General features: G+C 38.2%; 2 protein-coding genes across 2 annotated transcripts in view; one reads left to right on the top strand and one right to left on the bottom strand.

The window, feature by feature from the left end:
- Window positions 1–9,548: 9,548 nt before the first annotated feature.
- On the bottom strand, window positions 9,549–13,533 carry LOC117676565 (uncharacterized). Its single transcript, XM_034436113.3, has one exon. It carries the CDS (start codon window positions 13,531–13,533, stop codon window positions 10,669–10,671), a length of 2,865 nt encoding a protein of 954 aa, XP_034292004.2. The 3' UTR covers window positions 9,549–10,668.
- Window positions 13,534–17,636: 4,103 nt separating this feature from the next.
- The window catches only part of ARHGEF37 (Rho guanine nucleotide exchange factor 37), a 60,884-nt gene continuing 53,499 nt past the window's right edge, over window positions 17,637–25,021 (top strand). Inside the window, exon 1 of the mRNA XM_034405729.3 lies at window positions 17,637–17,775. The gene's annotated coding sequence lies outside the window, so the exon portion shown is untranslated. The remainder of the gene's footprint in view (window positions 17,776–25,021) is intronic.

The following is a 25,021-nucleotide window of genomic DNA, read 5'->3' as shown; positions in this document are numbered from 1 at the left end:
TACTAATGGTACCTAACTCTTAAGCTCCAGATGGCCTCTCCCACGCATTTTCATTTATATGTTAAAAACTGTAGAGATAAAAGAGACCAAGGGAAAGCATAAGTCACTGACATAGAAATTGTAATTCTCTAGCATGACTTTTTGAATATGACTTTACAGAAAGGATTAGAACCACATCAAAACAGTGCCTCCAAGGATACCATGATTGATGGTATTGAAAGTTACTGAGTGGTCCAAGAGAACTGGCAGGATTGCATTCCCTCTTCCAATTTCCAGCATATGGCAGACCAAATCAGCCTCAGTACCATATCCCAGGTGAATTGTGGCTCCAGAAAAATCAGTTTAATCCAATTACAGTCTATAGCTGTGAGGCCATTGCATTTTCAATCTCCTTGCCTCAAAATAGAATATTTGAGATTGAACTATAATTAGGTTTTCTGGGTCAAAAATGGCTTTTAAAATAAAGGATGTTGAGGGGGTTTTTTATGACTAGTGGTTTATAGGAATATATCCTGTGCTTCCTTAACTATGGGCCAGTCTCAGCTGGGCTGATTTAATCATCCAATAAGGCAAGGATCAAATAAATAAGTAGTGGCTCTTATTTCTCCACCTGTCTACATTCTGTCTACCTCAAACTCTACAAGTTGAAAGGAAACCACTTGAACCTGACAAACACCTTACCAAGCTTACTTCCCTAAAGGTTGCCTCAGTACAGGGGTCCAAATTAAGGTGAATCAGATCAACTTTGTGCACAAAAAATGACAGAAAATTCTCATAGTTACCACTCTTAACCTCTTGACAGAAAATAGACTAATGTGGCATAGCATCACTGGCCTATTGTGTATAGGTGCAGAGGAAGAAGAAATCTCTTGGTTATACTCAACTACCACAAAACAACCTCAAGCCAGCCTGAAGAAGGAACTTATTCCATGTTCAAACCAATTCATTGTGAAAGTTCCTCCATTTGCATTCCAACCTAATCATGCACTTCATTGCTTTTGTTTTCTTGGTAAACCAAGAAGCTAATGATTGAGCTCTACTGGAAGGAAGAGGGTATTTAGAAATTATAGTGCCAAATGATCAGTCCATTTCAACATTCTACAGATTAACCAGAGCTTCAGCAGTATCAACTGCTGAAGCTCTCCAAATGCATTAAAAAAATGTCCAGACTCAGATACCTAGGTTAACTAACTCATCATTTCTGCAGGAGTTAATTGCAACTGCAGTCTAAAACTGGCCAGAAAGCAATCTGGCGATTACAACATAGAGCTTTGCTATCTCAAAACACCATCATCAGACAGAATACCAAATTCAGCAGATGTCTTGTTGCATGCATGGAGCCAAATACAGATTATATAGCTCTATGGCTATCATAGAAGATGAACTTCTGAACCACTCCTGATTCAGTAACTGTGATATGGAAAATGAAATCTTCCAGGACAAAAGCTCTAGAATTGTGAGACATTACAGCTGTAGAGTTGTGAGGCATTATGGCTAGCTAAGGACTAGTGTTGTTGAGTAAGGTGACAGTACACTAACAGAATCCATATATATTCTGGCCACCAAAATACAGCAAGAAGCATTCTGCATTGGCAGATTTTGGACAGAGCTTCTGGCCAGTCAGATGGAATTCCTAGAAACCACAGCTTACCAAGCTTGACCTGCTGTGTATCCCAGCAGACAGAAAAAAATATTAAATAATACTTAGTGGAATAATATCCTAAGGATCTCTCAAAGCAGGGGTGTCAAACTCATGGCGTCATGTTATCATCATGTGACGTATCACAACTTTTTCCCCCTTCGTTAAACTCTGGGTGGGTGTGGCCAGCACATGACGCATCTGGCCCGTGGGCCACGAGTTTGACACCCCTGTCTCAAAGGGACAAATATCTTATATAGGAATTGATCCTACTATCTCAAAGTGGCAATTGTTTTATCTCAGAGAAAAGGGTGGTACAACGTCTCCAACGGGGTAAATTTAGAAATCTAATCATGAAAACATTCTCATAGCTTCTTTCTTCCAAATGGATACTGAAAAATAGCCATATTTAAACACATCGATTTGAATTATAGAAATGTAAATCTCCCGAGTCAAACAGACTTCCTTATCAGAAATAGCGGTGGGAAATATACATGTTGTTCTTTCCTACTCATAAACTTTGAAATATATGATCTTTATTTTTTTGTGTCCATGCTGACATTTATACCAACAACCTAGATAAATTAAACATCTGCAGTTGTTTTTAACAACCTTCTTTAAGCAAGTAAATAACATTTTATTTTTATTTATTTATTTTAAATTTGTATACCGCCCTTCTCCATGAGGACTCAGGGCGGTGAACAGCCAAGTAAAAACATAAACTACAAACATTAAAATACAATTAAAAAGATATATATAAATTTGGCCCCATAATTAAAAACAATAACAGACAATTAAAAACATTTTAAAAAGTGTTAGGCCAGCCCGGCTTGCTGGAAAAAGAAGGTTTTAAGGGCACGGCGGAAGGCACCGAGGTCTTGGATTCTCATTATCTCTGGGGGCAGCTGATTCCAGAGGGTAGGTGCCCCCACAGAGAAGGCCCTCCCCCTGGGGGTCACCAGCCTACATTGTTTGGCTGATGGCATCCCGAGGAGGCCCTCTCTGTGGGAGCGCATAGGTCGATGGGAGGCCGTCGTAGCAGCAGGCGGTCTCGAAGATAACTAGGTCCTATGCCATGGAGCGCTTTAAAGGTGATAACCAACACCTTGAAGCGCACCTGGAAGACCACTGGGAGCCAGTGCAGCTCACGCAGGAGAGGTGTTATATGGGAGTGCCATGCGGCTCCCGTGACTACCTGCGCGGCCGCATTCTGGACCAGTTGGAGCCTCCGGGTGCTCTTCAAGGGGAGTCCCATGTAGAGAGCGTTGCAGTAGTCCAGGCGAGAAGTGATGAGGGCATGAGTGACTGTGCACAGGGAATTCCAATCAAGAAAGGGCCGCAACTGGCGAACTGACAGAAGGTCCCCCTGGCTACAGCCGTCAGATGTTCCTCCAAAGACAGCTGCGTATCCAGGAGGACTCCCAGATTGCACGCCCCCTCCGCGGGGGCCAAAGACTCGCCCCCGATAGTCAGTGATGGAGTCAACTGACTATATCGGGATGCCGGGAACCACAGCCACTCAAGTCTTGGAAGGGTTGAGCTTGAGCCTGTTCCTCCCCATCCAGATCCGCACAGCCTCCAGGCACTGGGACATCACTTCAAGGGCATTGTTGGGGTGGCCTGGGGTGGAGATGTACAGCTGAACATGAAATCAGTGTAAAAATGCAAGTTTATGGATGGGGCTGAGTGAAGCGTTCTTTGAGTTCACATATTTTATAATAACGAATGCCTCAGCAAAATATACTGTATATTTTGTTTTACTTTACTAACTCATGATTTATCTGTTTGTACTCTCAGCTTTTTGTTTTGCATTGTAGGTAAAGAAAATTATGTTCAATTCATTGTAGTGCTCTATTTTTTCCTCACATTTATTGTGTTTCTAGACTAAAAAAAAAAGCGCTCCTGGTTTTGTTTTCTTGTCCTGCTTTTCTCTGTCTCTCATAACACAAGAAATAGGAAGCATCTGGTTAACAAAGCAGTCCATAATTGAACAATATACATACAAAAACAATTTACATTAACTGCATGTTCTTAAAAGTGACCGGCTTCAATCTATTTTTTCACTTGTATCAAAAATGCCCTACTCAGTTTTAAGTAACATTAAAATCTCCTGACATTTAGAAGACAAAAAGTAGGTACTAGGCATTATAAATTTGATTTGAGAATAGAATAGAATAGAATAGAATAGAATAGAATAGAATAGAATAGAATAGAATAGAATAGAATAGAATAGAATAGAATAGAATAGAATAGAATTCTTTATTGGCCAAGTGTGATTGGACACACAAGGAATTTGTCTTGGTGCATATGCTCTCAGTGTACATAAAAGAAAAGATATGTTCCTCAAGAATCATAAGGTACAACACTTAATGATAGTCATAGGGTACAAATAAACAATCAGGAAACAATATCAATATAAATCGTAAGGATACAAGCAACAAAGTTACAGTCATACACTCATAAGTGGAAGGAGATGGCTGTTGGGAACGATGAGAAGATTAATAGTAGTGCAGAATTAGTAAATAGTTTGACAGTGTTGAGGGAATTATTTGTTTAGCAAAGGGATGGCATTCAGGAAAACAACTGTTCTTGTGTCTAGTTGTTCTGGTGTGCAGTGCTCTATTGCATCGTTTTGAGGGTAGAAGTTGAAACAGTCTATGTCCAAGATGCGAGGGGTCTGAATGTGAAGAATGGTAAAACAAGGAATCTATTTAATCTTTTCTTGTGAAGTTTTTGTTGTTCTTGTAGTGGTCATTATCTGAAGTTTTTTATCTGAAGGTCATTATCTAAAGACTTGGTGGCAAGGATATCCATGCATCTGGACCCAGTGACCCCATAGCAGACCCCCCCAAAAGGTGGATGGATCATATCAAGGAGGACATGAAATAGATGGGTGTTGCCCCAAAAATGTCCTGGAGTGACCCAAATGGAGATGGCTTTGTCGACAACTGGACCCTGTCATAGTGCAGGAATAACACTAGGAAGAAGAAAAAGTTCATTATCTGAAATTTTCTATTTTTTCCTTTGATGTTTTGGGTTAAAAAAATATACACGCTAATATTGCAGGACTTAAAAAAAACTTCCTAAAATTGATATGTATGATTTGTGGTGCCGAGTCTATATTTTTTTCCCACTAAACCAAGATTTGATGACCTACCCTGAGATCTTCCCAAAGACATCCAGATATAACTCTCTGTTATATGTGGATATATGTTAGTAAATGGGTATTTACTAAAACTTTGAACTCTCTACAAGGTTCTTGGAAAGATGAATATATATTCAGATATCTAGATTGACATCTCTATCCCATCTTATACTTCCCAGAGAATACGGTAGTTTATGAAAAGGTTTTTAAAATAATATCTCTCTAAAATAATAGTAAAGCAGAAACTATGGTGTTTATATGGATTCAGCATTATTCAGGAAAGATTTCCTGCCCTGGTCCTTATTTTTTCCTAGTGTTGTTCCAGACAGCAGCACACAAGAAATGAAATCTAAGTTTGGGGAAACCTGTCCTATACAATTAAACCATTTGTTAAGACATAGCAGGAAATCCAGGAGGAATTTATCAAACAATAAGATCACATTTACTTGGAAGTTCTTTATTTCGAGTGACATTTTTGTTTTGTTTTTTGGCAATCGAAAAGATGAGAATGTGAGCATTTGCTGCTTTTCAGCAGCAAATGCAAAATAGAGAAGAATTCTTCCAGGCATGTTGATCATGTTACTTCCCCATGGTCACTTTGTGCCCATCCCCATTCAGATGAATAAAGTTGTCCTACTGAGAGTTGCTAACAAATTATGTTTGCCAAAGTCAATAATATTTCTTAATCATCTAACTGTGTGAAGTAGGAACAAGTTTGAATTTAAACCTGCAAGTGAAAAGTGACTGTTTAAAAAAATCATTTAAATTAAGCACTAACTACCATAAAACCCCAAAATGATATTTTAATTTGCCATATCTTTTTGCCAGCAATTGTCCTGTTTCAAAGTTGCTGAAGGGACACACATTGTCAGATTCCAGATTAGTGCTAGACCCTGAATCATGGCTTATAACAGTAATCTAAGCACAATCCTTTTAATAAATTGGTTTTTCTTCCCCAGAATTTTGTTTACCAATATAGGTATGCAGGGCAACATTCAGAGAGATGAATATGTATGTAATAAAGCACATCTGTTTGCAGAAGAGGCTACTTTTGTTTTTGTTTGTTGTCAAATATAGTGACTTGATTAAGTCAACTACTTAATCAAGGAACCTGTTTGGCATTGCCTGCACATTTATCTGGAAACGTGACCCTTCGAATTCAGAGCCTGCTTGTAAAAAGAGGTGCATAGGATTGTACAGATAATTCATTAGAAAATGAATTATCTTTCTTTACAGGTAGTCCTCGAGTTACGATCACAATTGGCCCCAACATTTCTGTTGCTAAGCAAGATGCTTGTTAAGTGAATTTTGCCTCACCTTTTCCTGCCACAATTAAGTGAATCACTGCAGTTAAGTTAGTGACATAGTTGTTAAGTGAATGTGGCTTCCCCATTGACTCTGCTCCAGTGGTGGGTTTCAAATTTTTTTACTACCGGTTCTGTGGGTGTGGCTTGGTGGGCATGGCATAGCTTGGTGGGCGTGGCAGGGGAAGGATATTGTAAAATCTCCATTCCCTCCCCACTCCTGGGGGAAGGATATTGCAAAATTCCCATTTCCTCCCAATCAGCTGGGACTTGGGAGGCAGAGAATAGATGGGGGTGGGCCCAGTCAGAATTTTTACTACCGGTTCTCCGAACTACTCAAAATTTCCGCTACTGGTTCTCCAGAACTGGACAGAACCTGCTGAAACCCACCTCTGCTCTGCTCGTCAGAAAGTTGCAAAAGTTGATCACATGACCTTGGGACACTGCAACCGTCATAAATATGAGTCAGTTGCCAGGCAGCAGAATTCTGATCACGTGACCATGGGGCTGCTGCAATGGTTGTCAGTGTGAAAAACGGTCATAAGTCCCTTCTTTCAGTGACATTGTAACTTGGATCAGTCATTAAATGAATTGTTGAAAGTCGAGGCCCAGCTGTAGTTGCACTTAAAACACACCCACATCAAGTTACATTTAGCGCCTCTAATTCACTACTATTTTTGAACTCTGTGAGTGATATTTTCCCCTCTGGGTTTTCTTAGCACTTTGTATTAAAATAGCATTATACGTTTGGGTCCATCCAGGCCAGTGGTGGGCTGCTGCTGGTTCGGACCAGTTCAGGCGAACTGGTAATTGCGACCTGCGGGTGGCTGCCCACCCACCCTGGTGCTATGTCGTCCTATGTAGCTGTGTTTTTTAAGCCGTGCGCATGCGTGCAAACCATGCAAGAGAGCAAAGCCCGCACTCACATTTTCAGTGCTGGGCGAACCGGTTGTTAATTCATGTGCCTCCCACCTCTGATCCAGGCCAGCGTAATTAAATCCCCCTCCTCTTCTTGATCAACTCCTGGCTGTTTTAAATTCCCCTTGCAATATGTAGGCAGCATTTTTTTTTTCTGGAGACATTTTTTCATGCATTCCTATTGGATGACTGTAAACTGCTCTAATTTAGCAGTGCTTTGTTGAACCTGATGCGTTCACACCATGTTGCTTATTTTCTTTTTGAAAAGTTTCCTGTTATTTTTCCAAAGCTTTTTTCTTGCAGCGTTCAGAAAATTGCCTGCTTTTTCATTTTTTTTAGTTTTTGCTTTTCCTTTTGCTTCACACCTCTACTAAATTTCCCTTAAGTTGCAAAATACTGCTGACACCAGAATCAATTATATCTGTGAAGAGCTATCTGAAAAAGGTTCCAGGGATAGTTGATGTTTCTAATTAAAAAAAAAAAAGGAGTCATGATTAAGTCAAAAGATACTTTGTGTTAGTTTGTTTATTCCTTGGATTATTATGTACAGGTCTCCAATAACTAAAAAAAAGCAAAGAAAGCACTTCCTATCTCTCTTTATGAATGCTCTTTATGAGATTTGGGCTGTTTGGGAGCTGTTTTAACTTGACTCATATCTGCTTGCAGAATCAGGAAAAACTGGTCTCCATCTCTTGGGTTGCAGGTAGACCATATATGGTGTGAAAGAGCAAAGGCCCACATTCTGGCTTTAAATTTACAATGTTATATAATAATACTGCCACCTAATGGATACCTGCATTATTGTTTAAAATCTTAATGTTGGTAGATAGTTGCTATTACAAATAAAAAGCAAAACAAAACAAAACAGATAATAACAGAATAACAGAGTTGGAAGCGACCTTGCAGTTCTTCTAGTCCAATCCCCTGCTCAAGCAGGAGACTCTGTATCATTGCTGTCTAGTCTCTTCTTAAAAGCCTCCAGTGATAGACCTTTCTATCCCTATTACAAAGCTGCTGAAATCTCAAAGAAAAAATTGCGTAGCTTTACTTATTTCTTAAGACAATATTATTTCAGAGTTGGAAACGTGTTTTGATTCAAAATGAGGTATTGTTTCTAAATAAGCTAAGAATTTCCAACCTTTACATATATTGAGACTTTGACTTGCGGATCATATTCATCTCAAGAGTTATTGCTTTTTCATAATGTTTTTATTCAATTTTTAAGGAAAAGGGAAAATAAAGAAGCAAGAGAGGAAAAGGGGAAAATAGAATACAAATTTGAAATTTACAAACATGAAATTAGGCTAAAATGATCAATCTTTCATTGATATTTTGTAAAGTAAGTGAATATACTATATTGTTTTTAAAACTACAAATGTTAAAATCTAATATCTGAATATGAACCGCAGTAATAACAGTAGAAATCATAAAGTGAAACTTTGAACTATAAAAATTTCTGAGGAATTAAAGATTTAATAAAATAGATATATAAATGTTAGATGTGCTATGTATGTGGAATTATAATCCACATCTCAGAAAAACCAAGATGGGGAAAGTTTGAAGACTACCATAAGACCTGAGAAAATGTGGAATATATTTCTCTTTTCACTGCTTTTCATTTACAGCTGTTTTGCCTTGATTACATAACTTTGTGGACTGGTTCAGATGGTATGTCTCAATTTATGCATCTCACTAAACAGTTTTAGTAGACTTTGGTTTAGAGCATTGTTTGAATCTAGACATTTTGGTTTGTCAGTTGTAGTTTAACCCAGTGTTTCCCAAATTCATATGAATTAACCAAACTTGGTTAAAAGCGTTTTTTTTTCTTTGGGTAATAATGTTTACAAGAAAATGAGTCACGAGGAGAGCTAAATTGTTCTTGAGAGTTTCAGAATGAATATCCAAATTATAGTTCTGAACTATAGGAATACTTCTATTAAACAAATGTATGGCTAGAGAAAAAGCAAGAAAGCAAAATCAAACATGCAAAAGGAAACAACACAACACTTCTATATACAGCAATAGAATAAGTACAGATTCACGTTGCTGTAGAACAGTGGTCTCAAACTCAAGGTCCAGGGGCTGGATCCAGCCCATGGGGTGCTTAGATCTGCCCCGTGGGGCTGCCCTAGAACCAGCAAAGGACCGGCTTGCAGTGCTTCCATGGGCGGCCCTCTCAAGCTCCGTTTTTGCTGACAAAGGGTTGCAGGAGGCTAGCACAGTCAAAAATGGAGCTCAAGAGCCCGTTTTCTCTGGCAGAGCGCTCGGGTACATTTAAAAAAATGTACGTATATTGAAAAGTCAGTGGAAACCATTAATGTAGTTGATTTGGAAAAATTATTCAGGAGTTTTGAATCTAATAATTATTGAGACCTATTTCTAATTTTAATTTATATTTTCTATTTAATAAATTAAAATTAGAAATAGGTCTCAATAATTATCATTAGATTCAAAACTCCTAAGTAATTTTTCCAAATCAACTACATTAATGGTTTCTATTGACTTTTCAATATACGTACATTTTTTTTTTTAAAAAGCAAGCTATACTGTTTACAAGCTGAAATCTATCTGTTGTCTATATATTTCAAGACAGAAAGAATGATAATTTTATACTTGAATTCTCAATATTGTATCTAATTAGACATCATAGTTGTTCCCATTTTAGCTCTGTTATTTGCTGTTGTGCATCTCTCTGGCTGCAATCCCACCCAGTTCTGATGAATATAGGATTGTATTGTCTTTAGCTGTAGAATTATATTTCCATCAAGTCAGAAATCTGACTGCCGCACATAATCATATAACCAGTGAAATACAGGTATCCATTCTTGACTCTCTTTCTTGGAGATGTTCAGTAAAACCATTTGATACAGACCATTTGACTTTAATAAAATGTATGCCCAGTAAGTTTGCTGAAAACTGGAGAAGTTCAAATCTATTTAATGTTCCATGAATATAGTTGTTGTCACTGCTAGATAAAAATGCTAGAAATAGATTGTATGTTTGGTTTTTAGATATAACATTTCCTATTCACAGATATACATAGTAAAGCAACAAATCAGCATGGAAAGCTCAACATGAAAACATGAAGAAAGCAAGTGTTTCTTAAAATTCTATTTTTCTACTATTTCTCAATGAAAGAAAAAAAAACCTGCATAAGAAACAATGGCAAATAACAGATATAAATATTTGTACAGGTAATCTCGACTTAGAACAGTTCATTTAGTGACCGTTCGAAGTTACACCACCACTGAAAAAAGTGGCTTATGAGTGGCTTCACTTTTCACAATTATGACCATTGCAGCATCCCCACAGTCACATGATCAAAATTTGGACGCTTGGCGATTGACTCATATTTATGACGGTTGCAATGGCTCCAGGTCATGAGATCCCCTTTAGTGACCTTCTGACAAGCAAAGTCAATGGGGAAGCCAGATTCCTTTAACAACCGTGTGTCTAACTTAACAACTGCAGTGACTCACTTAATAACTGTGACAAGAAGGGTCATAAAATGGGGCAAAATTCACTTAACAAAATGTTCTGCTTAGCAACAGAAATTTTAGGCTGAATTGTGGTCAGAAGTCGAGGACTACCTATAACGATAATTTGTAAAGACATGTTTTGATTAAGCATCCTGTAGCTATTCTTTATGAGGATCGGAGTCTTTATGGAATTTCATCAGGAACAAATCCAGCCAAAACAGGATTTTCATCCTCTTTTCCATCTCCTGTTTTCATAGCCATATTGAGCTTGTGCCAAAACAATGGAATTTCCTGCTCATCTTCCGGCCATTTGAGGTAAGTTTTTGTCTTTAGCAATTTCCTCATTCTGTGATAGGGGGAAAGATATTCAGTAGGAATGTCTTCCAGGAAGATAAGAACCAGGACATCCTTATGGTCATCAAAGATACGAAAGCTTGCTACTTGTATCTCTTTGGAGCACCACTCGCTCTCCAGATAGTGGCGGCTTATTATACAAATTGTCTTCCTGCTTGCGTAGATATTATCTACAATGTTTTCAAGGATGGACCGTCCTGGCTCGAAGTCCCGGTGATGCAAACAAACTTTCCAGCTATATTGGTTTTCCAGTACTGGAAGTAGGTCATCCTCTACCCATTTTTCATCATGGGTGTTGTAGGAAAGAAAGGCATCATAACTGTATCCAGTACCTTGCCCCTTCCTTTTTTGTTTCTTGTCAATATAATAAGCAAGCAATAGATGAAACATATAGATTATGTGCAATTTCCATTGATAAAAGAAACAGGCAAGCATAAGTGAAAGAACTGCTGTTGTGTTTACAATAAACAGGATAAATTCATAATCAATAAAGCAAGATGATGTGTTAAAAGTCCATAGTGGGTAACTCTTATGTCCTTGAGGGAAAGTGCAAGTGTACTGATAGAAATGGAGCACCTGAGTTTTCGGATTCTGCAGTGACCACTGCATAAACATTTGGTTGCTACATGTACAGATGAAATAGTTTTGCCTGAGATCTAGGAAAAGAAGGGAAGGTAAAGTGCTTAATTGCTCTTCAGTGATAACGCCTATTACATTTCCAGTTGCTCTGAAGAGAGTCAGTCTTGACAGGTTGGCATTGAGAAAAAAATTGAGAGAATTCAGCCTATTTCTTTTCAGGTGCAATTCTTTCAGCTTTGATATGGGGTGGAATAAAGTATTGCTCAGCGAACTAAGTTCATTGTTGCTCAAATCAAGCTCTTGAAGAGTAGGAGTAAAAGTGAAGGTCTCTGGCTCTAAAGAAGAGATGGCTAGATTGCCTGCGTGAAGCTGCACAATGGATTCCAAACCGTCTAAAAAGTTCACTGGAAAATACTTAAGTCCATTGCCACCCTGGCTGTTTATCTTTAGGTTCTTTAAAGACTTCAAAAGTTTAAAGGGTGGACTGGCAAGCATTTCTGAGGATTCATAGCTGATATAATTATTAAAAAGATCAAGGTCTGCTAAAGAGCTTGCCCCTTGAAAAAAGTCTCCCCGAAAAGGTTTTTTACCAATCCTGTTCTGTCCAAGAATAAGAATCTGTAGGTTGCTCAGACCTTCAAAGGTTCCTGGTACTATTGTGTCAATCCTATTGTCTGCCAGATTAAGAAACCGAAGAGAAGAAAGATTCTTAAAAACGCCCTTCTCTATGGTTTCCAAATCATTTTGCCTGAGCACCAACACTTCCAGTTTAGTTAGACTTCCTGAGAAAGGTTGTGTGATTGTTCTTAAAAAATTTTGCGCTAGATTTAATTCTTGCAAATTGTTCAGATGATCAAAGTCATGTGAAGAGACAAAAGCAATCTGGTTTCCGGTGATGTAGAAGGCCTTTAAATTATTTAAATATTTGAAGTCATCAGAAGTAATTTTACTGATTTCATTAAAGCTGAGATCTAGGCTTTCTAATAATGATACATTAGGAGTCATAATTGGAACAAGAGTGGATATGTTGTTTGTCCAAGAAATGGAATGCAACAAATTCAGTGATTGAAAAGATGCCATTGGTAGCCTTTTCAGCTGATTAAATGACATATTCAAAAACTTTAAATGTGTGCAATTTTCAAAAGCCCCCTCCTTAATGCTTGTGAACTTATTGCCTTGAAAGTTAAGAATTTGCACTTGTTGGTGCCATTGGCATATCTTTTCTATAAGATTATCTGATTCGGTTATATTTAACTGATTTAGGTGGATAATCTCTAACTGAGAACAATTTAGCATTTGGATCACTTTTGAGATTTCAGATGGCTTCATTGCTATCCCTCCTAAGTATAATGCCTTTAAGCCTTCCAGAAAGCAAGAATCTTCTATTTCCCATAAAATAGAGTCATTGGCAATGGCAAAAGATAAATCAAGCGAAAAAAGTCTTTGCAGAACTGGAGTTGTAATATTAATGAGGGAAATTGGATTATGGGATGCATCTAGCTCTATCAATGGAGATGCATTAATAATTTCTTTGGTTGACAAGTTCTGCAAGCCATTGTCTTTGATGTGCAACTTTCTTAAAGATCCCATATTAAAGACAGCATGCATAGCACTCAGGGTATATAGTTTGTTTGAAGATAAATCAATTACCTTTAAATTCTCCAAGCTGGCAAAGGCAGAAGGCTTGATTCTGTATATTTTATTGCTGGCAAGTAGTAAGGTGGTAAGATTTATGAGTCCATCAAACATAGAACTGGAGAGAAGTTGCAGCTGATTTGCACTAAGATTCAAAAATTCCAAGTGGCTTGTATGAATGAAAGCACCATCTTCAATTTTAGTTATGTTATTCTGGGAAATGTTGAGAGCTTGCAAATGGATGAAGTTCTTGAAGTCATTCTTCTCCAGACTTCGGATACTGTTCTGAGATAAATCCAAAAACACAAGTTTAGTTGGTAGATAGGTTGGGATTTCTAACAATTTCTGATTGTAGCATAGAACTTTTGTTTTGTTCCCAAAGTTGTTATGGATCTCACACTTGTTAAATGTGTAAGAAGTTACTGTTTGAACTTGATTAAACACAAAAAGCCACATTGATAGAACAGCCTGAAAAAACATCCTCTAGACAGTTTTTACAGCTCAGTGAGTTTGAGAGTCTGAAATGGTTGTTTTGAGTGTAAAAAATTTGTATGCTGATTGTGTAACAAGAGGAATGTCCTGGATGAGGAACATCAAAAATAAAATGTGAACTTTTTTTTTTGAGCATGACTCTTTCTTATTTTGCCTTCCTTGTATTTATTAGAGAAAAAGGAAGCAAAACTGGTGGATATGCAATTTAATTTCTATATGTTCTGGGTTTGGTTTAGCAAGTATGTAGATACTTAAAGTGGTTTTGATTGGAAATTCAGTGTAACTATCTGTAAAAAAAAGTCTTTCTTTCTTTCTTTCCTATATTTTCATTATTTGATAATACAATTATTGTATTATTTTTTGTCCAAATAGTTAATTAACTTTCTTGAGGAAATGCAGGATGATTCCTTGTTGAAAGATGACAAGTATTAGTCTGCTTCTTAAAATGCTTTTCCTGAATCTCACAGAGATGGTCAGCATGTGATCTACCATGATTAGGTGAAATGACTGAGAAAGTGCTGCTTGGAGGAGGAAGTTCTAGAAAAGAATTAATTTGAACAATCTCAGCTGGATTTTAGGATAAGTTAGAGGGCTGAGATTGCCTTAACTGTCCTAAGAATTGATGGAGGCAATATGACACTATTGGTTCTTGATCTCTCTGTGACTTTTGATACTCTTCAGCTGAATACAGTTCTGGAACAACACAGAGATTCAGAAATAGGGCTACAACTTTGCAGGAGTTCCATTCTTATCTGTCTGGTAGAATTCCAATGATATTACTTGGAAACTTTTTTTTTTTTAAATGGAAACAATTATTCTATGCCTAAAGTGTTTCATCATCTGCATGAAATCACTGAGAGGGATCAGGAGATTTGGGAACTGGAAGCTTTTAGTATGCTAATGATACCCAGATCTATTTTTCTGTGCAGAAATGTGGCTCCCTGAATATTTGCCTGCAGCCAGTGACGGACTGGATGGAGAGCATAAATAAAAACTGAACCAGATAAGATGAAGGTGCTTGTTAAGGCCCTAATTACAAAGCTGATAGGCCTTGAGAAGTGTCAGCTAACTAGTGCCCTAATAGAAGCAGGTTACCTGGAGCCCCTTCAGTCAGAGTTCAGACCTCACTGAGGGATTGCTTATTTTTGTGATTGATTTTTGGGTGATTGACCTGGATAGAAGGGGTGGAACACTCTTTGATCTTATTTAACTTCACAGTACCATTCTATATTATTTACTTACTGCCTACTACAATTAATAAAAGGGTGGTACTGCAGAGTCCAGAATCTGGTTTTTTGGTTTTTTTTTAATTGAAAAGACAATGCCATGTCAGGGTAACAATGCAAATAAAGCACAACCAGAGAGAGGTCAATGACAAATAACATACATGCTAATAACTATAACTGTACTATGTTAACAGTAATTGCAACAATACAACAACAACAACAAAAAAAGGAAATAAAAGAAAACTTTAAATTTTTACTTACATTAGCTTATTTACACATTTTTCCTTATTATATCCATAGTTTTATATATCTTTGTTGTACTGACATTCATAAACCACCCTCTCATTTCTACCTCATTGGCATTTGAAACATTATCCCCAAATGGATGACACCTACTCTCTTTGGGGTTCTTAAGATTGAACTTTGGCCCTAGGCCTGCAGTTGATATATTTTTGGGAAGCGTGTTATGGTTTATTGCTATTGCTTATTGTTTTTGACTGTATTATTGTACATTTTTAATTGTACGTACTGCATTGGGATTTTGTAAACTGCCCAATGTGGAGTGAGTGGCAGTCATTATCATTATCATAAATGGCTGGGCTCCAAAAGTATTTTCCAGACTGCCTTTTCCATCTGGAACAATTCTCATCTCAGATGGGGACACTCAAGGTCTTAGTTTGGGGGGGGGGAGGATGGGAACCTGGAGACTAAGTTGTCCCCCCCCCCAGAACAGGCATCTACCATGATGACTTTTATAAAGCTGTGAAAAGGGAGTTTTATAAGTGACTTAGAATTTATAAGAATTATTTAGTTGCTACTCTTGAGATTATGATTAGGCACATATATTTGCTTATTGTTATTTTTTTAAATATTTATTACATGCTTTTAATTTATATTTTAAACTGCTATAAAGCATTTTTATTAGGGTGGCAGATTCCTCAGATCCTATTGAAATATTTAAGGCCAACATTCCAACAGTAAAGGTAAAGATTCCCCTCACACATATGTGCTAGTCGCTCCCGACTCTAGGGGGCGATGCTCATCCCCATTTCAAAGCCGAAGAGCCAGCGCTGTCCGAAGACGTCTCCGTGGTCATGTGGCTGGCATGACTAAATGCCAAAGGTGCACGGAACGCTGTAACCTTCCCACCAAAGGTTGTCCCTATTTTTCTCCTTCATTTTTTACATGCTTTCGAACTGCTTGGTTAGCAGAAGCTGGGACAAGTAATGGGAGCTCACCCCGTCATGCCAACAGTAGGAAGGGTTTAAAAAAAATAATCTGGTAAAAGAACCAGGGATACACTAAATCTTATTTGTGAAAGGTGCAGACAACTCTTTGTTTTGCATAAAGATTCTAGCAGAACTGGAGCAGAGAAAATCGTTGAAAAACTGGGAGTAACGAGAACAATGTGAACATATCTCCTCCTGCTCTATCAGAAAGCGCTTGACAGGGCAAGAGCCAAGAGGACATCATGGAAACTGAGTAAAGAATATTATTTTACTCTAAGTAGTTGGAGAGTTTTGTCTTTGTGGTTCATGTGTTGCTATTTTGCAAGGTGATGGGAAATGAGGCAGAATAAAGGGAAGAAACAGTGATTTCTCAATAATAATGAGACATGTAGACTGTCAATTGCTCATGAGGATGAAGAATTCTTGAAATTGCTGATGCAATGTATCTGAAAGTGCCAGCTTGGGGAAGCCTGCTCCCTCCTATGCCAATGATTTGTCCATATTGCTAACTAGAGTATGTTTTATAGATGTTAAAATACATCTTACATATGGAATCTGAAAGTATTGATACTTTGAATGGATAGATGGATGGATGGATGGATGGATGGATGCACCAATTGGTCTTGTTTTTATCTGTTTATCCATCTATCTAGGCCTTTTCTTCCTCCCTTAATAAGTCCATGGTAGCTCTAACTCTTGTGTAAAATGTATATTCTAAGCAGCCATTGCAAACAGTAAGTCACAATTTCTCTCCTTTCTGTTGTTTAATCCTCCAGTATGAACTAACATTCTACAAGTTGAACTCATTCCGAGCTGCCTCCAAAGGTATAAAAGAGCAGATAATGAGTAGAGCGAAGAGGATGCACAATTCTGTGTTATTACAGATTAGGGAGATAGAGTCCAAAATGTTGGCACAAAATTAGCCAAGGCTGAGTATGATGATAATTTCCAATGCACTGGAAGTTGCAAAATGCTCACTGTTCACTTCCAGGCTCCATTCAGGACAGATGCAGGCAATGTCATGTCAGCGCAGGGAGTTGCCATTTCAGTCATTTAGGATTTGCTATATTAGAACTTTTTAACCTGTGCAATTGGCTTAGAAAGCCTTTTCCTGTTTTTTTTTCCTGTTATTTTGTTATTAAAACAAAAAGACATACTGTAGATATGCATTGATGTACTGGAATTTAGATACACATGTGATCAATGCATGCTAATAAAAACTCAATTAATTTCTCTGTCAAGGTAAATTTGCACAGTCTTTAAATGTTTGTGGGAATGACTCCCATATTTTGGCTATATCTAGATACAGCATGCTATAATATTCCCTCCCACATTAAGTAATCTAATGTTTTTGTATTATAGCTTGTTGCTGCCATGCTTTTAGACTTATGTGATACAATCTTCCAAATGTCAGAAGTGATACTTCAAGGTTAAAATGTATACTGTAGCTTTGCAGCCAAAGTAAACTAGTTTGTACAAGAACCATAATGAACACATTTCTCAATAAGAACCAATAATTTCTATGTTGTGCCACTAGTAATCAAACAGGCTCAACAACATTTGTTTCTTTCATTGTAATGTTTGCTTTGCAATCTTTCCATTCCAGGCGTTTTAACCAATCAAGACAAGCAGAGATGAGACTACATATTGTGAGCAGCTCAGGAGGCTGGCCTCTTTAGCAAATCTGATACAAAATCCGTATGGTTAGCAAGCCAACATACCATCAGGATATACTTGGGTTTCCTAAAGATACCAGAAAGAAGGCACACACTAGGGTAAGCATATGCTTGTGTTTTTCAAATCTTTGGCCATAAATACTTCATCTTTGTGACATGTATTAGTGACAAATGAAGGCAAATCACGGGTATAAACTGAGACTGGGGATGAGTAATCTGAATTCATATTGTCATAGTTGATCCTTGCCCAACCATAATTTACACTGTGGAATTATTCTAGGAGTTCATTCCATATATCTGAAGTTTACCATGCAAATGTAATGTCTGAGAGATATTTTTCTGTCACAAAGGAACAACTTATTGCTTTGTATATTTCTACAAGTGCAGAAATGAGTTTCAGTTCTGAAACTAAGAGATTAGAACAACTGTAGAGAATTTACATGTTTGAGCACTAGATGGTATCAGGAAACACTTGTATAGCTTCTCAAATATTGCCTAAACAAGTAAGAACATTCACAAAATCGACATGGTTGAAGGAGAAGAATGTAGCCTTTCTGCCATTGGCACTTTATAAATAATATATATGACTGTGTGTTTAATGGTTTTAATAGTTTGTGTGGGGATTTGCACTCCTAGATGACACAACATCTAAGTTTATTGCGTTCAAAGACTGTTTAAACATCTCTTTCAAACTGTCTTTATCAGCCTTTGAGGGAAGCAAGATCAAGAAATAGACATGGTTGTGTGTCTTAGAACAGTGGTTCTCAATCTGTGGTCTGCACACCCCTGTGGGATATTGTCACAGGGGGTCCATGAAGGCTTGAAGAAATGTTATGATTTAAATTTTGAGTTACGTTTTGGGAGTCTGTGGCCATGGTCACATAAAACAGCACAAAAATAATTTTAAGAGGGTCCATGATAAAGAAAAGGTTGAGAACCATTGTTTTAGAACAGGGTGTCAAACTGGATTTCTTTGAGGGCCGGATCAGCATTGTAGTTTGTTTCTGTGGGCTGGTGGGGGGGAGGCACGGGACGGACACCTCCTGCAGCACTTTGCCAGTCAAAAATGGGCCATGCGGAGATCCCGCGAGGCCTCTGGGTGGCCCATTTTTGGTCAGCAAAGGCCAGGGAGGCCAAAAACGTGCTGTGTGGGGGCCTCATGAAGCCTCTATGCGGCCTTCTTTTTGGCTGGCAGAGTGCTGCAGGAATCCATGGCCTGTTTTGGCTGGTAGAGGCCCCAGGGGCTGCTCCTTTGATAATCTGGTCAGCTCTGTGGGCCAGATTTAAGCACCCCGTGGGCCAGATGTGGCCCGCGGGCCTTGAGTTTGATACCCCTGTCTTAGAATGTTCTTTATTGTGGTAGGGTAAAATAACAGAATCTTTAAAACCTGTCAGAATTATTGTCTGTTCCATTTTACACAGAGCTAAATCAAGGTGGGATTATTTTGTGTTTCTTTCTTTTGCTTTCCTCTTCCTTAGGAATTACTAATCTTTTCTGCATCTCCCCCCACCTTAATGGTCCATCCTTTCTTTTTCAAGGCCTGATTTACGTTCCTTCACACCACCTCTCCCATCAGAATCACTCCCCTCCCTCAGTTGCAGATGACCCAGCATCTCACCAAGGTTAATGGACAACTGTGAAAAGGAAGAGCTAGATGGACTTGGAAATTGTTCCTTCCCTTCCTGTCGCATGACAACTGCGACTAGAGGGTCCAATATGAAAAGAAGCAAAGAGACACTGGGGACCATCTTATCATACAGGTAGCAGTTCAGAGGGATGTGAAAATTTTAGATGCAAGTGCTGAACTCAGGATAGCCCTTTCAGGGAGTAAGATTTTCTAATTGTCCTTACTTGCCTTGAAAATCCAGAATACATCCCACCTTTTATTCTTCTTCCTCATCCAGAAGAAGAACGATCAATCACAGAAAGATCATCCCAATGCATGCTCTTGCATACCCCTAGAAATCAGGTACATACTCATGGATCTAGCCTTTTTTTTTTGTTGTTGTTGTTCATTTTGCAGATTTTCCAGATTTGACACCACTTGGTCAGATGGTCAAAAGCAGCTCTAAAACTTTGCATTATCATCTAGTAATTTTCTGACCATGGATCATTTCCCTCTGGGAGGGGCACTGTTCATCTCACTTAATGACCTGTCTCTTAGCAACTGATCAAGGTTATAATGGACCTCCTGGTTCCAGAATTCTGACCTCATTCCCAGTGGTTACATGACTGCATTTCAGTTGCTTGGCAATCAGGTCATCATTATGGCCAACTGCAGTTTTTCCATAGTCACATGACTGCAATTTGCAATTTTTTTTGCCAGTTTCCCGCCTTTGGGGCTCGTTTACAGCAACCCCCACCCCCATAATAATACATTGATTTGCTTAACAACAGTTGCGTTTACTAAATGACTGCTGTGTTCACTTAATGACCATAGCATTCACTTAACAACCACTGCAAAAAGTCATAAAATTGTGTCTGGTCATGTGATTGCCTTGATTTACGACTTTTATAACTTATGATGGAAATTTGTGGCTCCATTACAGTCATAAATTGAAGGCTATCTGTATGTGGTCACACTTATTATCAAACCAGTGTTAAGTGCATTGACTTAGCCAGTGGTGGGATTCAAGTAATTTAACAACTGGTTCTCTGTCCTAATGATTTCTTCCAACAACCAGTTTGCCAAACTGCTCAGAAAGTTAACAACTGGTTCTCCCGAAGTGGTGCGAACCGACTGAATCCCACCACTGGATTTAGCCCATATTGTGTTTCAAGCTGTGTCATAATTTATGCACTGACTAGGTGAGAAGAGAAAAATACAGCAATTTATCAGTTATAAGATTTTAATGAGGAATATATAAATATAATCCGCAGTAGAAGTTCCAACTTCATGAAATAGATATTGTTACTATTTCAGATAACTAGATTTCTACAGTGGATAAGAAAGAAACCCATATTCATTACACTGAACCACATCCAGGTGGTCTGGCAATGGTTTACCAATATCTCTAAGATGAATTTCCTGTCTGTTTTTGCTGTCTCTTGCTTTTGGGAAAATTACCTTAAAGCTTTATTTATGAGCTTTTTATACCTTGCACTATGATTAGAGAAGAGTTCTTTTAACTCCTGCATTTGCAGCCTACCATTTGTAAGGAATTGCTTGTGGAAATTATTGTTGTTGTGTCTGAGGCAGGGGTGAATGTTTCATTCCTCTTTCTTTTCGTAAAATGCAAAGGTGTATTATGCTCAAAACCAACTACATCCCTTTCAGTGGTGATGGATGTGAGCAGAGAAAGGGGGCGATGACAAATGCTGCCCTGGATAATGCAAAAAAAAAAAATCGATGAAACAAAGAAATGTTTTCTTTGGTAAGGTGAAGTTTAAGTCAGAAGTAATCTACAGCAGGGTTTCTCAACCGTTGTGATATCACAATCCCTTAAAATTGCTGAGCACATTGTAAGCCGCCCTGAGTCTCCAGAGAAGGGTGGCATATAAATCAAATTTAAAAAATAATAATAATTAATGAGTTTATGTGACTTCCTCTCCCCACCTTATTATACTTTGTTCAGAGCCTGTTTCGCATATGCAAACTGACCATTTCCAGAAGTCACACCTGGCAACTGGGCTCTCCTTCTGTAATCTTTGTGCTCACAGTTACAACTCCTGCAATGCACATTTGACACACCCCAGAGCAACCCAGGCAGGGCCAAGACACTCTTGTCTGTCTCACCTTCCTTGCCTTTCAAGGCTTCTTCCAGTGGGGAAGGTCACCCTGAATCCCTAATTCTGGGCATTCTGCAAATCTACCCTAAGAAACACAAACTCACTGGATACTACCTGTGAAAGAGTCCATGGAAAAAAATCTGGTCATTGCTAAATAAGGAACAGATGCTGAATGGCCCTTTTGCACAAAAAGAGGGAGTGAGGACTCTTTTCATAGGGCAGGACTAAGAAAGAGGCAACAAAAGAGTTTGAATATTGTTTCTCTACAAAGGGCTTGCTTTTGAAACACAGCATTAACTAGAATATTTTAATTATGGGTTCCTAAGTTTTCTTCAGTAAGGAATTACTTATCAGGAGTACTTAAATTCTTATGAGCTTTTCTAATTGCTAATAGTCCTGCCTCTAAGGGAAATCTGACAGTCAAAAGGTATCATTTTCTTCCGAGAGATGCAAGAGAACAGATATTGCATCTTCCAGGGCTGTGTGCACCAGAATCCAGCATAAAACTCCCCCAGAAAAGGCTCCAGGAAGAGTGATCGTTGGAAAATGAAGAAGGTGAACACCCTGGTCCTCATTGGATCACCTTAGGCAGTGCTTAGAAGCAGTTTGGAATTTTCCCAGGAACTGTTGTGAAGAGTGCAAAGTGTTGAAAAAGAATTCTGGTATTTAGATCCTATGCAGAGCCTAACCTACTGTCAGCAATTAACAAAGGCTCCCATTTCCACACTGAGAAGAGCTGAGGAACTCTTTCCTCAGTTTTGCTTCTGTGCCCCAGATTTACAATTTGAGGCCTTCTGGTCTTACGAATGCGATGGCACATGATACATGATGTGATTCAGAACAGAACAGAATAACAGCGTTGAAAGAGACCTTGGAAGTCTTCTAGTCCAACCTCTGCTCAAGCAGGATCATATATGATTCCAGACAAGTGGCTCTCCAGTCTCTTCTTAAAAGTCTCCAGTGATGGAGCACCCACAATTTCTGAAGGCAAGCTGTCCCACTGGTTTATTGTTCTCATTGTTAGGAAATTTCTCTTTATTTCTAGGTTGGTTTCCTCCTTGATTAGATTCCATCCATTGCTTCTTGTCCTGCCTTCAGGTGCTTTGGAAAATAAGTTGACTCCTCTTCTTTGTGGCAGCCCCTCAAATGTTGGAATACTGCTATTATTTCACCCCTCATTCTTCTTTTTACTATACTAGATAAATCTAGTTGTCAGGTCTAGTCCTGACAAATTTTGCTACTGGGGTTAGGTGGGATCAGAATGTTTGGGTGAGAGCCTGTTTCATGGATAGAGAAATAATGAAATATACAGACACTTGAAGATGGGCATGTGCACAACTTGGAGAAGGGCACCCAAGGCCTTAGAATGCTTCCAAAATGTTGGAACTTGACTTTGGACTAGGGGGGCATGGAGCCTCAGGAAGAAAGAAGGCCCTGGTGTGGTCAGCAGTTGTATTGTGAGGCTAGCAATGGCTCAATAACAGCAGAAGGAAGAAGACATCTGGCAGGACCAGAGACGTGCAGAGCAGCAGGGGTGGTAGGGGTGGTGGAGTACAGGGTGGCCAAAAAGATTGGATGATAGTGGGGGAGATAGGTTGGTGGAGGGGAGAGTTGAAGCACCCTTGTGGTTGTAAGGTGGGCTGCCAAGTAACTGAATTTTGATCATGTTACTTTGAGGGCACTGCAGCGACCGGAACTTTGTGGACCAGGTGTAGCTACCATTCCTTCAGCACTGCAATAACTTTGAACAGTCATTGAATGAATGGTCATTAATCAAGGACTATCCATATAGCAATAGAAGACCAGAATGACTTATGCAAGCTATTTTTATTTATATGCAAACCAATACAATACAAATAAATAGACCCATTTGAATATGCTAGGTTTTTTATGGGAAATTGCTAAACGAATCTGTTATATTTATGAGACACAGGATAGTGAATGTACTGTGGCTTTTTATCTCTATTTTCATTGTTTGAATACAAAAATAATAGTAATTCACCTTATTGGAAAGCCATGCTTTTAGCTTGTAGGGAATATGCATATTTTGATCTAATTTTTTCTAGGCTCATACAAGTAAATGGATTTCTGGCTTTAATAAACTACAGTATGTCTCTGTTTGTCTCTTTCTCTCTGTGTGTGTGTCATATACACAAACACAAGTGAATGATGAGTAATTCTGAGGATTGCTTTAATCTCATCAAGCATCAGCTTTTCCATTAAATAAGAAATATATAATTCATAGGTGGGGTTGTTGGTTTGTACATAGGTAGTTTAATATTAAATCATGCTTACAGCTACTTGCATTTCTTTGTTTCAGGTTCATTTCATCAATGTTCTTTATAAATTCTTCATTACAATTAGAATAAAATATGAAAAGAAGAAACATTGTTGGCATGTGAATCAATTCACTAGAATGAAGTTCAAAAAACCTGTGGAAGTTATAGTAACAGATAGGAACATCTTGTAAATTTGACTTAGTAGAATCTCTCTTTTTATATATTGTGTGTGATACATTTTTTTACAGCCAGTTCCCAAGACTCTAGGCAATTTATGCAATCCCATTAAAGCAAAGTCCACTAACATGCAGCAACATTGCACCAAAGAGCCTATAAATATACTAAAAAGAATAGAACAGAATAGAATTCTTTATTGGCCAAGTGTTTTATTGACACAAGGAATTTGTCTTGGTGCATATGCTCTCGGTGTACATAAAAGAATTTGTCAAGAATCATAAGGTACAACACTTAATGATAGTCATAGGGAAACAGTCAATATAAATCATAAGGAGTTGGCATTATTTGTTGTGCTTTTTTGATGACGTTTTTGATGTTAGGTGTCCATTTTAGGTCTTGAGATATGGTAGAACCTAGAAATTTGAAGGTCTCTACTGTTGATACTGTTTTGTCTAGTATTGTAAGAAGTGGTAATATGGGAGGGTTTCTCCTAAAGTCCACCATCATTTCTACAGTTTTGAGAAAAAGATATAATTGATAGATCCGCTTTACGATAAAACAAAACAAAATATAAGCTGTCCTTAAAATCAATTCTCAGAGTTCATACAAACAAAGCCATTTTGACAGTCTTCTAAAAAAAAAACTAATAGAAAATATTCTGGTCAAACCTCAGGATAAAAGGTATTCAACAACTCTGGGCCCATCCCACAGAAGGACAATGTTTGGGTTCATTTCTTCCTATTTTACACCCCTGACCATCTTTTCTCTGCATTGGATAGGCAGAACTACTTTGGAGAAGATGGTACCAAGAGTTTTAAATTAATAATAATTACATTAACTTTTTACAGGCTTTTGGAGCAAATTAATAGAGGTTTAGAGTAAGAGTGCTCTAATTTACTGATAATTCCTGCCTGATTTAGTTATCTGGTCATAGAATGATATAACTAGAGATGTTTAGGGAAAAATTAAGTTTGTTCCATATGTCCATTACTTATTTTACAGGTTAGAGCATGGGTGTCAAACTTGTGTCGTCATGTTGCCATCACGTGACATTTTGTGACATTTTCCCCATTCACGGAGCTGGAGTGGGCATAGCCTGCACATGATGCATCTGGCCCACGGGCCTCCAGTTTGACACATCTGATTTACATGATCAAGC

This window comes from Pantherophis guttatus, chromosome 2, assembly GCF_059756535.1.
Source record: "Pantherophis guttatus breed Tessera chromosome 2, ASM5975653v1, whole genome shotgun sequence".
In the NCBI taxonomy this organism is placed as follows: domain Eukaryota; kingdom Metazoa; phylum Chordata; class Lepidosauria; order Squamata; family Colubridae; genus Pantherophis; species Pantherophis guttatus.
Note: the sequence above shows the minus strand (reverse complement) of the source record. Positions and strands in the feature narration are given on the sequence as shown.